Below are 17,947 nucleotides of genomic sequence, written 5' to 3' on the forward strand. Positions count from 1 at the left end.
CCCGGGTGCCCACAGTCATTTAATGGTACCTGACATGAGAAGAGGGTTGGCAAGGTAACTAAATAACGCAGGGATTGGGGTCAAAGCATATTTAAGACTGAACAAGAAGGGACAGTAAGAGAGAGAGAGAGAGAGAGAGAGAGAGAGAGAGAGAGAGAGAGAGAGAGAGAGAGAGTGGGGGGTGGGGTAGATGGTTACACTGAGAAACAAAGGAAAGTGAAAAAGGTTACTGCCCTGAAAAGTAAACATGAGGGCTAAACGAGGGAGACAAGAGAGGAGATGCTCCAGTGATGTCCAAGGATGGCAGCTGGCCTGAAGGCAGCCAGGATGGGAGGAGTCTGGAAGAGGTAGTTCTTCACAGTCCTTGCTGGCCCTAGCCACTCACTACTGTACACTATATGACCTGTGCTCATTGATACCAAGCCTATGGTTCATATTTTAACACTTTATGGCTTCAACAGGGAATTTAAATTGTAAGTGACACACTGTCACATTTCAAGCAGTACAATATGTGCTCTCAAAATGACTACTCTAATCATGTTGATGTCATGCTCTTTAGAAGTTCAGCAGTTTATCAGAGGAACAAATGTGTTCCTTACAGTTGTTATGGTCTGCAGCACATATAACTTCATGGATTCAACTTCATTGTTCTGCGTGTAGTGTTCCTTCATTGTTCTGCGAGTAACAGCACATTAAACAGTAAAAAAAAAGGGGGGGGGGGGGCCTAAATGCATAACTGGCTAATTTTACCCGTTCAGCTAAAGGTATTTCCGTGCCAACCAGAGCATCACCGCTTCAGCCCACACAAGTGATGGCGGAGCTGAGCTGGTGACTCAGCGAGCGCATAGGATACCAAGTTCGGCAGGAAGTGGGGTGGGTGTTCTGACTGAAGCATTGGGGAGAAAATAAAAGAATCAAACTCAAAATATCCACACAGGTCTCCTGGGACCACCTGGCAGCTTTCTTCTTTGTTGTACAAAAAAAAGAAATGATAGTTTTCACTTAAAACCCTGGAGATAGACTCCTGGGAGAGGAAAAAAAAATACAGTGATTCAAATGAAATTATTTTAACATACAACTGAAAAGCAACGGAAGCTGGAGCCGTAATTCATTTCAGATGGATGACTAAAGCCAATTTTCAAGAAACGACACTTAGACAGCTCCCACAGATATTGGCGTTCACGCAGACGATCGCAATTCCAGACACAATAACAACATCGCGAATAAACAAATGGAGCGACACTCTCTCTCTCTCTCTCTCTCTCTCTCTCTCTCATCCTCTCTCTCTCTCTCTCTCTCTCTCTCTCTCTCTCTCTCTCTCTCTCTCTCTCTCTCTCTCTCTCTCTCTCTCTCTCTCTCTCTCTCTCTCTCTCTCTCTCTCTCTCTCTCTCTCTCTCTCTCTCTCTCTCTCTCTCTCTCTCTCTCTCTCTCTCTCTCTCAATCTCTCCCTCACTGTTTATCTGTCCGTCTTTCTTTCTCTGTGTCTCTTTGGGATCTCTCTTTCTGTGCCTCTCTTTCTCTCTCTCACTCTCCATCTCTTTCTATGCCTCTCTTTCTCTCTCTCCATCTCTCTCTGTGTGTCTCTTTCTCTCTGTGCCTCTCTTACTCTTAGTCTTACTGTTTCTTTCTCTTTCTCTCTCTGTGATGCAAAACCCTTGAATGAGGTCACTACCAGAAATGGGGCTGGCCCACATAGCAGAGCAGAGCTAGACAGCAGAGACATCCCTTTCACCCCCCCTCCCCACCCCCCCTCCCCACCCCCTTCTCCCCCCTCCCTCAGTATCTAGCACGGTTTGTCACCTGTTCTGAAGAACACCTCAGAGGAGAAGGCTAGAACGAAGGGAGACTAAATAAACGTTGGGCATGCTAGCCACTAATCATCTTCCCCATTGCTCCAATAGAATGAGGTCAGCTTATGCAGATGAAAGAGTTTGTTGCTGTCTTGGCTCTGGTGTGGGGATGGGTGATGATTTAAAAACACAAACATCTCGAGAGGGAACGCCAAAACTAACACAGACACATCCAGTCTCTTAGCTCAGGGCTGCATCTTCCTCCTCACGTTAAATACAAACATATGAGAGGGAATCAGATATTAAACATCAAATAAATTACACGAGTAAAGCAATCCCTTCATCAACGACAGTTTGGGAGGAAACATCACAAGTGCAATAGGAGATGCTGTTTAGGGGTTCAGCTACCTCGCACAGACCACTCGCACGCCAGCTCCACACCACCAGGGGGAGATAAGAGGGTCGACTGTTACAGAAACACACAAGAAGTGGCCAAAACAAATGAGAGAGAAAACAAACAAACAAACAAACAAACACGCACAAACAAGTAAAAAATGCATGGCTTTTATGAAGTTTAATTCTGTGTAAAAATGTCAGTGAGAATGAAGGGCAATCTATGAGGGTGCGTCACAAAGCTAGCACCAGATGTTGTTCAGGATTCAGCGGTGACGCCATCTTACTACAGACGTACTGGCAGCTCGGCCTCATCGTTGCTCACAGAGAGGAGGGTTAGATGTCTAGTTTATCCACCGGAGATATTTGGACCGGTCTTGTTTTCGTTTAGGAAATGAGATACAATATACCCCATTGCCTATCCTCTCATGACACCTCGTATCAGTGTTGTATCTACCCCATGCACATCGTTTGGCCATTTTTGTTGAACCTACATTACCACAAACCTCATAAAACAACTGAAAAATCTCGATGTCCGAGTGCAGCTGTTACTCAACAGCCATTGGCCCGTCTGCGTTCGAAAGGCGGGGCTTAGCGATAGGTCAATGACATAAAGCACAGGAGAAGAGGCCAAAACAAAGCAGATAAGACAAAACAAAACCACTTCAGCTATCTTATTTCCACTCAACACAAACACACACAGTAGAAAGTGATCCCTCATCAGTGAAGATGTGAAGGGAGATTCAGAAATCCCAATAGTCAGACCTGACCACCTCGCCCAACTGGCTTCAACAGCTGATTTGCACATGGATCATTTCACAATCGCCGTCAGACAGGTGAGGAAATGATAAATACATACAAAAATAGAAGAGTGGCCAAATGAACACACTGCCTGAGACCAAACCTCTCCGCCAAGTAGACTCTCATCTTTTCACTCCATTTTCCTCTCTATATTGGATTCAGAAATCCCAATATTACCAGAATCAACTTTCTTGCCAACTTTGCACCTGGCATCTTCGCTAAACCTCAGCACTGGCAGCCGAGGGGGGGGGGGGGGGGGTTGGAGTGTCTGAGAAGAGCCTGAGGGAGGCAGGAGGAAGCCCACGTCACCAGCCTCATCGTCTGCCACTGCTTGTCCACTTTGGCTCCCGGCTCCTGACCCCGATTGAAATTTAATCAAAAATAGAAAATATATATTTTTTTTTTAAACACGCACACACACCACAAGCATCACAACGTCTACATGGATAGTGCCGACGGATCTGGCGAGTGTGGCTCACCTCCCACTCCCACCAATTATGTAAGAGGAGAATCATGCCGACGCAAACAGAAATAGCTCGTCAGGGGACGAGCTAACGGACGCTGAGCAGCAAGTGCAGCGAGAGTAAGGGGGCAGGGGAGAGGTGTTTCACTTGGCACAAAGGTGACCATTGTCTGCAAGGTCTCCCATCATGCGGAGGGGTAGTGTGTGTGTGTGTGTGTGTGTGTGTGTGTGTGGTCTGCGGAGGGGTAGTGTTTTAATTTTTTCATTCTTCCTTTGACTGAAAATAAAACTACAGGCCACCGTTTTTTTTTCTCCCACAGATCAGGACTTTTTTATGTGTGTGTGTGTGTGTGTGTGTGTGTGTGTGTTTGTGCGCCTGATATTTTTTTTCTCCCCTTTCTGCAAAGCATTGTTTGCGTTCACTTCGGAATATAATCCATCACCAATCTGGGCCATTGGTTGGGCGGATATTTTTAATCCACGAGTCTAAAGCGAAATGCTGCAACTCTAATGCTCGAGTGACCAAAGATTACATGAGAGTGAATTGTCCGAAAGATGAGCAAAGAAGCTCTTAATGGACTGTCCTATAAAAAAAGTTATTTTTATATTTCCAGTGACTGGATGACGTGTTTTCCACTAAGAGGAACGCTGTTCACTGCTAGGTCCGTGCTATCTGTACACATAACCTGAGAGAATGTTACAAAGGATATAAAAAACTGAAAACATTCAAATTAACCCACACAAAGGTGTAGTCTATATTTTACACACTTAGAGTTAGTAAGAAGCTTCAGTCAGTAGCATTGTGAAGTAAATGGGACACTGAGAAATTGAACAACGTCCTTTAAAAGATATTCAGAGACCTCAGTTTTGTTGAGGCACCTTGGGACCTTACAGACCTCCCAAAAGAAAACACACACACACACACACACACACACACACACACACACACACACACACACACACACACACACACACACACACACACACACACACACACACACACACACACACACACACTCTTTACTAACTTCAGAGGGCCACTGAACATGAGTGATCCTGAGCAGAAGGGGTAAACGCATCTTTTTTTTTTTTTTTTTTTTAAAAGGTTACTTTATTTTTAATATAATTATTAAACACATAGTAAACACATCTCAATCAACTTAAAATCCTTGAACGACAAAAAATCCCCTGCCAGAATCGAATACAGAACGCAGAAGAGCTCCGCGTGGGCCTCGTGAACACAACTAGAGAGGCCCTGGACTCAGAGTACCTGTGTGACAAAACAGGCCAGATCTCGTTACTGGACCAGGGACAAGATAATCCAAGTCAAAGTGGAATAACGCATAATCGTAGAACTAAATACAAACTTTGGATTAGTAGTCCTTTAAAGTGGAATAACGCATAATCGTAGAACTAAATACAAACTTTGGATTAGTAGTCCTTTAAAGTGGAATAACGCATAATCGTAGAACTAAATACAAACTTTGGATTAGTAGTCCTTTAAAGTGGAATAACGCATAATCGTAGAACTAAATACAAACTTTGGATTAGTAGTCCTTTAAAGTGGAATAACGCATAATCGTAGAACTAAATACAAACTTTGGATTAGTAGTCCTTTAAAGTGGAATAACGCATAATCGTCTAGCACTGCGAGGACAAAGAAGTAGAGAAAAAAAGAAAAGAGGCAAAGCCACGCTGATATATGCGTCCGGATTGTGCGAGTTTTGAGTGCTGTCTCGGAACGGCTAAGAATAGCTTTAAGAATCTGAATGTGCCCCCTTCTCTGACTCGCCGTCCTTTCATCTATTCAAATGCACGTCGTCGTGAAGATGCATGCTGAGCCAACTTATCCAGTTCTGACACAACAAGCACAAGAATGTACATGATCTCTGTAGGACTACTCATCCAAAGTTTGAATTTAGTTCTAAGATTTCACTGAAATTTGATCATACAGTTTCAGAACAAATAGGCTACTTCTTAGAGCATTCATTATGCCATTATAACGAGGACTGATCAATATAATTCATTACGATAGGGGTATGAACAGTGATTGATGTTTCAAACAAGGTATAAACTTGACTTATAAAACGGGTCAGCTTGACTTGACTATACAGATGTACTGACAAAATGCTGACATCTATGTGGCTAATCTTCCGCAGCTCCCTAAAAAAAAGTCATACATTATGGAACAAATTGCCCTCCGTCGTTCTTCTCCCTGGTGATCCCTGGTGATCCCTGGTGTTCAAAAGGTCCTCGCGTGACAGCGCTCATGTACTTTTTCCACAGAGGGGGGCTAATCACCATCCGTTCCCCGACAGCGACGTCAGGCTTAATGTCGCCCTGACCATGACGAACACCGGGGCCATTCGAACTCCATTAGGGCAGGAAGAGAGCGCATCGGGAGCACAGTGGATCCATAATGCCCTGGCTCCAAGAGGACTCTAAGTGCTGGGACGGGGAGCAGTGGATGCAGTGGGGGGGGGGGGGGGGGGGGGGGGGGGGGGAGCAGTGGGGGGGTCGGTGGGGAGCAGTGGATGCAGTGGGGGGGTTGGGGAGCAGTGGGGGGGGGGGTCGGTGGGGAGCAGTGGATGCAGTGGGGGGGGGTCGGTGGGGAGCAGTGGATGCAGTGGGGGGGGGTCGGTGGGGAGCAGTGGGGGGGGGGGGGAGGGTGGGGAGCAGTGGGGGGGGTCGGTGGGGAGCAGTGGGGGGGGGGGGTCGGTGGGGAGCAGTGGATGCAGTGGGGGGGGGGGTCTTTGGGGAGCAGTGGATGCGGTGGGGGGGGGGGGTCGGTGGGGTGCAGTGGATGCAGTGGGGGGGGTCGGTGGGGAGCTGTGGGGGGGGGGTAGGTGGGGAGCAGTGGATGCAGTGGGGGGGGTCGGTGGGGAGCTGTGGGGGGGGGTCGGTGGGGAGCAGTGGATGCAGTGGGGGGGGTCGGTGGGGAGCAGTGGATGCAGTGGGGGGGGGGTCCGTGGGGTCGTGGGGTCGGGTAGGTGTACATTGAGAGCTTAGGAAGTCAAGCTAGTGAGCGTCCCTCTCTGCTCGTCCCAGTCAGTCTAGCCTCAGCAGACCTGTTCTCCACATAGAACCACACGCTGAGCCGTGGGGCTGTCGATTGGCTGGCAAATGGAAAAACAAACGAAATCGATGGCCTGGAAAAACAAGTGCCACCTAATTACAGGGGCGGACAGGACAGGAGGGGGGGGGGGTGAGCAACACTGTCACCTTCTCCTCAGCCTCAACGTGACAACACAATCCATACAACAGCAGAGGGGTGGGGGGTGGAGTTGGGGGAGAGGGATCGAGAGAGGTCAGTCAGCAGAGCAGAGGCTCCCCGAGCTGGGTTGAATGTTCCGTGCAACAGAGCGAGGGACAACAGGGCCATATGGACGCGGCGAGGACGAGGTCAACACGTGTCAGCAGTGATGCCTTTTGCAAAAGAAAGAAAGAAAAAAAAGGAGAGGATCGCCCCCAGAGCCCAGTTAATACACATAGGATCCCACGTGCTTCAAAGCAGCCTCCTCCTGCCAAGCTAGTGCCCCCTCTCTCCAAGAAGACAGCCAGACAGATGCACCGTCACGGCTCAGCTCAGTCCTCACTCATTCTGAACTCTCCATGCTGGTTATTCTTAGCTGTTGTGCCGCTGAAAGTCAAGTCCAAACCCGGGGGGGGTTAATCCGCCAGTCACTGGTCTTATGACCCCGCCCACGCAGCACCACTCTCCCAGCATGCACCAGGGCTTAGAAGAAAACAAAATCATGCTTAGCCGTGGCTAGCGTCCATCCCATGTGGTGAGCCATAATACCTTGCATGCCGATCCACTGATATGGGAATTGACACACCAACAGAACATTGACAGAGAGAGAGAGAAAGGGAGAGAAAGTGAGAGAGCGAGAAAGGGAGAGAAAGAGAGAGAGAGAAAGGAAGAGAGAGAGATATAGAGAGAGAGAGATGGGATAAAGATCTTATAATTTTGACAGCGAGTGTCAGTGTTTACCTTTTGAAGACTGGTAGGATTCAGCTGTGTCTTATCTATGATTTTGATGGCACACTGTTGGACAAGAGAATGGGGTGGGGGGCAGAGGGAAGAAAGTTTTTAGTCCAGGACCTGAACCATGTTATAATCAACCTAGCAGCACATCTGCATTCCAGAAGGTCACGGACAAACAACAAACACTGCCACAATTCCAAAAGATATCCACAGTTCTGTTGTTGAAGGCAGGTTTGTGCTTTTAGGACTTATTGGGCAAAATGCTCTTGATGGACATGACAGCACAGTGCACATGTGGCAAGTGAGGTCTAGGTGTGTGTGTGTGTGTGTGTGTGTGTGTGTGTGAACTTCTTCTGACCACAAGTGAACTGTTAAAACCTGATAGCTCAGCAACACTTGTTATGCAAAATGTAGACTTCCTCAATAATGCTTCCTGAAAACATACGAGTCTTGGTCTGTCAAAGGACGGACGTTTTTTTGTGACTGCAAATGCTGAGAATCGTGTGATGCAGCAATTTTAGGTTCAGGATCGTGACAAACATGTTTTTGTCCTCATCACATGCACGACAGAGAGTAAAACTACACAATAATAATAATAATAATAATAATAATACATTTTATTTATAGGGCGCCTTTCAAGAGACCCAAGGTCGCCTACACAAAACGCCACAGACTTCGAACCTAAATTCAAGAACAACTTTGCACACCTATTTGCATAGAGGATACATCCTGCACTTCTACAACACCTTTCAGACTGATTCAGAAATAAGCTCGTCATTACCCGTAACCAGGGCTGGGGAGTGACTATTTACATGCAAATACGTGTAATTGTAATCGGTTATAGTGACTGGGAAAACATATGTAATCAAATTAGAGTTACTAATCAGTAACTTAGTGTTGGTGATTACAAATATATTATTTCAGGTAAAAAGCTTTGAGGCATACATGTAGAATATAACATTTGTTCTGCTGCTTTGCATCTTTTAACCACCTAGACAGGCTCCTTTCATTTGAGTGTTTTGAGTGTTGTGTCTGATTGGTTCTCTTGGTTGAGTTTGCATTGCCTCTCGTTTGCCAATCAAAAATAATGTGGCCTCATCGAAATTAATCAAATGCAGTTGGTTACACTACTTTGATAAAGTAATTCAAATAGTTACATTCCTTATTACATTTTCAACATTGTAACTAGTAATCTGTAACCCCTTTTTAATTTCAAAAGTAACCTTCCCAACCCCGCTTGTAACCATGGGTGCTTGGGCGTGTTTTGGCTCTAGATTATGACAAAACACTGCTTGTGCAGAGAAAGGGCAGATGCACAAAAAGTGTTGAGGGCAAGTAACCACTTTTTTTTTTTAAAGAATACTACCCAGCTGTCAGCACCCCATCTCAATCACCCTTCACCAGCCCCCACCCCCCCCAAATAACCGCCTCACCCCCCCCCCCCCCCCCACACTCACCTCTCTCCCAGTAAGGATGTGTCTGGCCAGCTTGACTTTGGCAAAGTTGCCCTTGCCGATGGTCTTGAGTAGCCGGTAGTTGCCGACGTGTGGCTGCTCGTCGGCACAGGAGGCAATGGAGTTCCTGCAGCGGGCACCTGAGCGACCCGCTCTCGTGGGCACCTCGCTGCGCCCATCGCCGTGCGAGGTGTGCTGGGGAAGGAACAGAGGGATGAGAGAGAGAGAGGAGAGAGAAAGAGAGAGAGAGAGAGAGAGAGAGAGAGAGAGAGAGAGAGAGGTCAGTGATCTTATGAAGACAAAAACTCAAGCGAAAACAATCAGGAGTAAAATAAGCACACTAAACAATGTTTGTATCTTGCATTTTTAGGCACATTATTGACATGTGACATAGATATGGGGCCGCTAACAAAAACAAAAAAATAAAGAGAAAGTCAAGAAGAGTAGGAGGAAGGGAGCGGTCATGTAAACACATCGTTGACACAGCCAGGAGTAAAACTAAGATATGTGCGCGCTGTTGTGTTGCATACAAAACAAGGGTGGATATAATAACTTTTATATTTAAAAAAAGATAAAAGGACAAATGCTCAAGCAGACCCGAGCGGCAGAGTTGCCGTCAGACACACGTGCTTATCTGGGGCAGTTTGTTGATTCACGTGGAGACGCGCGGACCGGAGCTCATTCTTTTGATCAACAGCAAAAGCTGCCCTCATCAGAGAGAACTGTGGCCGGACGTGGGCACATGTGACAGCACTGAAGAAGTGGCACAGTTTCGCTACATGATAATCTGCCTCAGAAAGCCTGTGCTACCTCATACCATGTCAGTCGTGTAAACAATCATTAATATCGTGGGATCTAAGGGGGGGGGGGGGGGAAAGGATGTTTACACAAACGATCACAAAAGGGTGATAATCTTGTGCTGAAGTCAGTGAAATGAAATCAACGTGATACATTGATGTGGGCATTAGTATTAGGCTTTTTAAATAAGAAAGCGATGGGTTTAACAACAAGATCAAGTTCTATATATATATATATATATTTTTTTTTAAAGGCAGTTCATTGTGGCGCAATACACAGATCCACTAAAACTGTGAACACAATCTTACTAATGTTTCTTGAAGTTCACATCTAGGTAGATAATAATCTCCTTCGGCACTGAAGCCACTATTTCACAAGAAGTAGTGCAGATCAAGGATACTTTGACATGAATCAGGGACTGGATGACTTCACTACTTTTTGCACTACTGCCCCGCCATCTCTACTTGCGACTAGTTGTCTTATGACATGATGTGAAAAGAAGACAAGGCCTTAGGTTGATAGATCATTCGGAGTTAAATAAACTCACTCCACGAGAGGTCCATGGCAATCTGCTCAGGGAGAGAGAGTATAGAGAGAGGACCAGTTCATCTGGAACAGATCCTTAAATTAGCACTGAAAAAAAAAAAAAACTCCAAAAGTCCAGACTGCCTGTGCATATCTGATGCAGGCTGAGGGAAATGCACTGGTGTAACAAGAGGACAGAGGCAAGGACCATGAAATGTTACAAGTAAAAACCATTACATCTAGAAAGCGTGACTTCTTGTCCATATTGACGAAACAAAAAGAGACACAAAAAAAAACCCACACATCGTGTACCAGACTGTAATCGAGCTTTCGACTACCATGAGGCCCGACAATTTGGGCGCGTTCTATCACAAGCTAACGCGGCAAGGAGCATGATCTGATTTGACAGGGATGATTCTGGCAGGGGCATCGACTAGACATGAGCGGGACATTCACATTTCGCTCTCACAGACTGTGCCGACTCAAACGCAGAGGACAGGCCAGTGGAAGCTAGAAATCAATGGGGGATGTGGGACACCAGTGTTGAGCCAGCCACAAGGTTGTCAATGCTGGCTACATCACGTGTAAGTACCAGTGTAAAATAAATAAATAAATAAATAAATAAATGGACAGAGACATTGTCTGATAGACAAGATGACATTCTGGCTTTGCGTGTATAACCTGCTTGGAGCTGATCTAACCTATGGTTACACATAATCTCTTGTCTTAGCCAGAATACAAAGAAATAGACAAAAAGCACTCTCATCTGAACAAAACACTAAGAGCACGGGGGCATTCGGTAAGGCACATTCTGGGAACTAATATTTCCACTAAATGAGAGAGAAAACAGGAAGCAAGGATTGTTTACTTAGATAACACTGTCCCCATTAGCCACCGCATTAGCTGCAATAGGCTAAATCCAAGGGGAACTGACAAGACGGCTGTGAGCGGCCAAACTGGACTCTTTCACAGTTTGAGCGGGGTGCCATGAAACAACGAATGAGCCCTGCTAGAGTGAGCCGTGTGTCGACAGGCGTTTGGGAGCAATGGAGGACATTTCTTCTTCCCCGGGGATAAATAATTACACGTTTGAAGGTCCTATGAATCAAACAGGATAAATCAAAAATGGGAAGACACTCCACTGAGTGGGCCAGGCTCCCATTGGAATCAATGGGTATTATTTGGGACACCCCAAAAAAAAAGTTGTTTACTAATGATACAAACTGAACTATTCACATTCCCTGGTGTTGTAGAGGCAGCTATGGCTTACTTGTGATCAGTGTCTCTGCTGAAAAGCGACGCTTACCACTGATCCACCAGTAAACAAATGGGGCCAAAGAAGGCCTTCCTGCTGAGACACTGTTAAGACCAGAGTAGTTTCATTGCCAGAGAAAGAAGTGAAGGAGTTGAAGGCACTGTTACGGCCTCAAGGTGCCGAAAAGGGAGGGGTGAGAAATCAGGGCACTGAATAGGATTCTGCATACATGTCTTCACTGAGCCAGGGATGGGCTACTTGTCTGTTCAGTGACTCCCAGGGATGTCTGTCTGTCTGTCTGTCTGTCTGTCTGTCTGTCTGTCTGTCTGTCTGTCTGTCTGTCTGTCTGTCTGTCTGTCTGTCTGTCTGTCTGTCTGTCTGTCTGTCTGTCTGTCTGTCTGTCTGTCTGTCTGTCTGTCTGTCTGTCTGTCTGTCTGTCTGTCTGTCTGTCTGTCTGTCACAGTTAGCGTACCACCTGTTCAAACCGACACACTCTCTTCAGGAACATTCAGTACCTGGCATATAGGCCACCTGCTAAGCTAGGGTAAAACAAAACGTCCCGCTATTCAAAGAGACGCACAGCAACCACATCAAGGGTTCCCTCAAGGTATGCATGCAGCTGGAGCATAAGATAACTGCAACACTCACTTGCCAGTCATTTGAGACTAAGATGAATGCACTCATCTTATATCACTAACATAAGACAGGGAAACAGCCAGACCCAAATCAGACTTGAATTAAAAAGGCGGTTTTCCCCTGCAGGAAACACCCCTCTAGGACCTCTTTCAGGGCCAGTTTTGGTGGTGAAAACGAAACACCACAAATTGAGGTCAAACCACTCCCGATGTTGATTAGGACAAGACCGGCATTCTGTTCAGATTTTGACTGGTTGATGAAATGTGAATATGAGGACACTGTATTACATAGTTGAGGTTTCATAAGTGCAATTTGCATATGAGGCAAATTACATAAATTAGGCTAAGCCTGCCCATGAAAGTGACCCAAATTAGAATATGAGCCGTGTTTTTATGGGTTGCTTTGTGCAAAAAATGCATTGCAATTAATTTTCAGAGAGAGGCTGTCCTAGTTTTGTTTATGATTTTAGGAGTGCTCAGTCCCTTACAGTTAAGTTTAAACAATAAAGCAAGGCCCTCTTACCTTGTTATTGCTTGGTCACGCAACCGAAAGTTTACTTTTATCTTAAGGCAGGCAATAAGGTGAAGGTTTTCTTCAGATTATATCCACGCTCACAGCAAACCGCTAGGAACAGGAGACCCAGTTTCCAAAAGGGGAATCTGAACAGCCGCACTTCTATAATTTGTCTTCCCACATGCAATTAGGTTAGTCATCATTACACCTCACCTCTAAAGACAGCCTATTTGTCAAATGAGGGGGTCGAGGCTTTACTTGTACGAACGCCAACAGTGGAGAAAGAATAAAAATGGTCGATGTGCGATAGTCCAATCATTTAACTTTGAGCACAGGACTCAACACAAACAGGTAGCAACTTCTATGACAACAACAAAAAAAGGTCAACTTACAATAGTAATGCGATGCCTCTTTACCGAGTGAGACCCCTTCATCCTTGCATTGGCAATCTGAATGGCATTGAAACAGACCGCTCGCCCGTATTTGTGCTGCCAGCCACTCATTGATCCGTCAGAGATCGGTGATGCTCAGGGGAGCGTGAAACCATTTCGGGCAACCGTCTTTCGGCTTGAACTAACTACGAAGGAATGGTGCCCTGCGCTCTCTCTCTCTCTCGCTATAGCTCTGCGAAACTGGGTTGCTTCTTTGCACCCTCAGTGACGCTTATAATCATTATTGCACACGCATGGCAAAGGTAAAACTGCGCAATCGCCAACAGGTGAGCTTGGGCACCACATGCCCCTGGCAAATACGCCTGAATAGCTACGAGGGCATCTGTGGAGATGTACCATGGCATCCAAGTAGAAGGAGCAGAAGCTGGATTCTGCGCCCAAAGAAATGGCAACCCTTAACCCTCTCTGAGCAGCCTCACAGATATTCTAGAACATGTTTATATGGCGCTGCAAGGTTGGTCACGGGAGGCTATCACACCGGTTTTGCATTTGTCAAGCACACGACAGTGGCGTTAAGCTTCGCGTGACCCACATTAATTAAGGGTAACTGTTAGCTACCTCTAAGTGGCTGAAATGGTTCATGTTCAAACGTTACGATTGAAATACAATTATTGGCTAAGGCTTGCGTCATGGACTTGTTTTCAAACATCTTCAGTTCTTTTGACTTAAACTTGTGAGACGTCAACAACACCAGCCTATTTTATCTAATGATAAAAGTTGCAATAAGTAGCACTTATGCTGCACCCCCTAACATAGGCTACTTGTGCTTTCTGTTGGCTCCAATGACAAGAAGTCTACACATCTATGCTTAAAAAGCAAGTTGTTAAATTGCACTGGCCTTGAAATCAATATTAAGCACAACTTCCGATATGCGCCATCGCCACTATTGTTGGTTACAATGCCTAATGAAAACTACCGTTATATGGCTTCGTGTCATTTAACGTTAGTCGGAACTTTCTACTTCTGGTTTAGAAATAAATTATGATTTTTTTTTGCGAGCTGCGTTGAATGGTCCATAGTTAGACGTCTACCTGCAGACAGTTAGGCTGCAAGTGACATATTTCCTAAGTAGCCTAGCTTAGCATACAAGAAAACATGAGTGTGGGAGAGGACAAACTATGGACAAGACAAGCAGATCACAATGAACACATAAATTAACTTTGTATACTTACATTTTCAGTGTCACGTTCATTGACGGTAGGTAGTGGCGTTCTAGTTGACATTTTACTGTCGTTATATCCAAAGTGGTTCAGAGTCACGCTTTGGTTTTGCAGCACCTTACTTCAGTGGTTGGAAAGCGGCACTCCAATTGTTGATGCAGATCATGGATTCGATCAACATCAGTGGCAAGACAGTCAAGTTCCCAGCAAAACCGACGTCGGAAAGTATCCCGAGTCCAGATTAATTAAATAAATGCATGAACCGCATTACTACACAGTAGCTAGGTATGCAGTCCACACGTAGAACAAATGGCTAAAGGCAACTCTTTCCACAAAGTTGACCGATCAAATGACATAACCTTTTCCTTGTACGTGATCTTCTCACTTTTAACAAGAATGTTCGTAATGTAATTGAAGGTAACTCAGAAGCAACACTTAAAAGGCCCACTTGAACTGCACACAAGGTTTAGACAAGGAAAAGGGGAGGGGAGGGGGTGTTCTCGTATACCGGTCTCAGAATTTGCTGCCAGGTTTTGCTGTTCAAACTTCCTGTAAAATGTCCAAGCCACGAAGTTCCAGCTGAAACGCTCCTCCAGGTTTACCGCTGAATTTAAGACCAAAGTTAGACTAAAATCCCTCCATCTCGAAAGTGGATACAGCGTTGCTAGATTGCTGGATCCAAGATGGCTGTCCGCTTGCAGAAGAGTGCCAAGCCAAACCCAGTGCAGCTAGAGGAAGTGAGGAAAGAGACGGCTTTAGAGCTCATTGGCGCTGCGCTGTAGCAAGAGAAGCGCTGTTTGTTGTTGCTAGGGTGATTACTGGGTAGAAAAAAATCTACCTGCTCTACAAGCCGTCAGATACTTTACTTATGTGCATCGATCATGGACCTCCCTCCCTACTTGCCCCAGTTGTCTATTGTGGCATAAAATAGCTTCATTACTGAGCGCAATTCTTAACACATTATTTCCCACATAATAATGAAATAATTAAAAAACATGTGTGCATAACTACATAGCTACTTTGAATCCAGAACCAAGTTGGTGAGTTTGCAAAAACATAAATATCTATCTCGCAACATGCATCCCTCATGCAAATTAAACTTTCTGCGAGGTGTTAATGAATCCGTGGCCTGCAAACACCTTCTTTAGGAGCAAGACACGGAGAGGCTTACCTAGCCTACCATAATTTACCATTGACACACACCCGAAAGATAACTCAGCCCACACCTTGAACTTCATATATGAAGCCAGTTCTAGCCCATTGTCTTGGGAATGTCGACCAATGTGGAGTTCAATCACATGTCAGCCTGACCTCGCCCTCCTCCACAAAGCTGTCATTGTATAGTAGCTACAGAACAGCTACACAAACAACCACTCCCCACTGTCCAGATCAAGCCCCATCCATATGTCTACCATAGGCCTTCTCAGCGAGACATTATGAAAGGGCTCCGTTTTTTTCTTCTCCAAGTATCTGCGAATGCATTGTAGAGAAATAAAATAAAAGACATAGATGAACATTATAGTTATATCTTATATCTATTATATTCCCATATAGACCAGTAGTTGTTCGCTTAAGCCCACGTTGGCATATAAATAACTCTACTCTAAAGAGAAATACTAAGTGTTTCTTATACACGCACAGTCCTATAAATGGCCAATGCCCCCAGGCTCCTTAACTGCTTTCATCTCATTCATAGTGTTGGATTTACGCTGTCACATAGGCGACGGTCTTTTCTACTTTCTGTCAGAGGGCGCAACAATAGTCTACCGTTTTTTCTACTTTCTATCAGAGGGCGCCACAACGTGGTATATTAGGGTACTGCTAAGAGAGGGATAACGCTTTTATTACATGCTGAAGGTCAGCGTCATTGAAAAGCAATGCTAAATAGTGTGGAAGTCCTTTTGTTCAATATGAACCTTAGTGTGTCCTTTTTATTTCAGACTATGGAATTCAGATTATGTAAATTATACATGTTGGGATGGGAAAAAATGAATGTATGGTGGCACACAGCCTGACCATGCATGCTTTTTTTTTTTTTTTTTTAAACCTCTTTTTATTGAGAAATATAGATTATAAACAGATACACATCAGTACAGTTACATGAGTTTTTTTCTTTTTCTTACACATAAAACACCCCCCTCCCAGCCCACCCCATCCCACCCCGACTGGACTAAATAAGAAAATAAAATGTAACAATACAGACAATTGTAAAGGAAAAGTATATTCGGAATTGAAACAGGAATAGACCATGCATGCTTTTACTTTGCTGTAATTATCCATATACAGATTGTAATTGCCCCCCCCCCCAATAGCATTTTACCACTTTGGTACTAGTGGTTGTCTATTCAAGAAGGATAGGGCTGCTGCTTGCATTGCTTAGCTATTTCAAATATGTCAGCCATTTCATTCGCCAGTAACATGGTTATTGAGCATTGTTTTTTTTTAGCAATAGTTAAAGTATCTTTCTTATTAGTTTCTGGGCAGTGAAGGGGGGGCAATTTCCTGGCCTTTTTCCCCTGAATCTCCTGAAAAGCATTGAGACTTAGACAAAGTGCACAACACTAAAGAGACGTGGCCTCACAGTCATATGATTACAGACAGAATTTAGTTTTATTTTCTTACTTCAAGTCGAATATGTGTATATGCCACCTGCCCACACTATTGTGAGCGAATGAATGTCAAACATTTTCCTAAATACCTGAATGCACAATCTGAGCAAAAATAAATAAAACTATGCATATTATTTATATATGTATATGTTAATGGAAAAACACCATTTGCATGGGCATATAAAAGGTGTGAATAGAAGTACCAAAAGTCATACATGAAGTTCAAGAAAACTTCATACAGAAGAGGCTCAAGCCTGACAGCTCAGATGTGTCATGGGTCAGGTCTAAGGAAAGCACATTTCAGCACAGAGCAGACCTTCACACACCACTTCAGAAGGCATAATTGCCGATTCAGAGGTACCATGAAGTTAGTTTGTGTGTTGAGAATGTTTGTACACTGGTAATACTTACCCTTGGGCTGTAATTTACAATGCTGATTACACAGTGGCTTAAATCAGCAAATGATTGACTTGTGAATAGGATATCAGAGATGGGGCGATTAGATTGTTGGTACACTGAGGAGAAGCCAGATTAAAGGTAATTATAGCCTCATATATATACTAAGAGAGTCTTAGTCTCTATAGAGAGAGGGAGCTTTCTATGTTAGCAATGCTCCCTGAAGCTGAGATACCTTCATCGCCTTCTAACCATTTTTTATGCAGCCATCATGATACAGCTTAGTGATCTGTCATCTAACTTGGACAAATGGCATGAACAATTTGTTTGGGGGGGGGGGGGGGGGGGGGGGGGGAACGCCCACGGGAACCCAGGTTCGAGTCCGACTTGCGGTCATTTCCCGATCCCACTCCCAATCCCTCTCCAGCTCACTTCCTGTCTCTCTTCACTGTCTTATCCAATCAGAGGGAAAAAGCCCAAACATTAATTTTTGAAATGAAATTGAGAAACAAAGACAAAGTAAAGCTATATGCAACAGCTTATGGGCATAGTTTTTTTTTTAATCATCATTATCAAAGGGAGCCCTTCCATGATGGGAGAACCGCTGCATTAGGTCAGGAGTAATACTCTATTTGTTCTCACTTATTGGCCAAAGTTTTCAAGCTTTCAAATCTTGTTTCATGGGCAATCTCTCAGAACCTCCCTCCTTTGTTT

At 44.8% G+C, this 17,947-nt stretch overlaps 1 protein-coding gene across 1 annotated transcript; it reads right to left on the minus strand.

The window, feature by feature from the left end:
* Positions 1-2,190: 2,190 nt before the first annotated feature.
* Positions 2,191-14,875, minus strand: LOC308382863 (MAP/microtubule affinity-regulating kinase 3-like; the record flags this gene model as incomplete). Its single annotated transcript, XM_080860384.1, has 4 exons — positions 14,241-14,875; positions 8,893-9,084; positions 7,442-7,495; positions 2,191-2,256 (listed from the first exon to the last, which is right to left on the minus strand). Exons 1-4 carry the CDS (start codon positions 14,289-14,291, stop codon positions 2,191-2,193), a joined length of 363 nt encoding a protein of 120 aa, XP_080716510.1. The 5' UTR covers positions 14,292-14,875.
* Between the last annotated feature and the right edge of the window lie 3,072 nt (positions 14,876-17,947).

Source organism: Sprattus sprattus (genome assembly GCF_963457725.1).
Source record: "Sprattus sprattus genome assembly, chromosome: 2".
Taxonomy (NCBI): domain Eukaryota; kingdom Metazoa; phylum Chordata; class Actinopteri; order Clupeiformes; family Clupeidae; genus Sprattus; species Sprattus sprattus.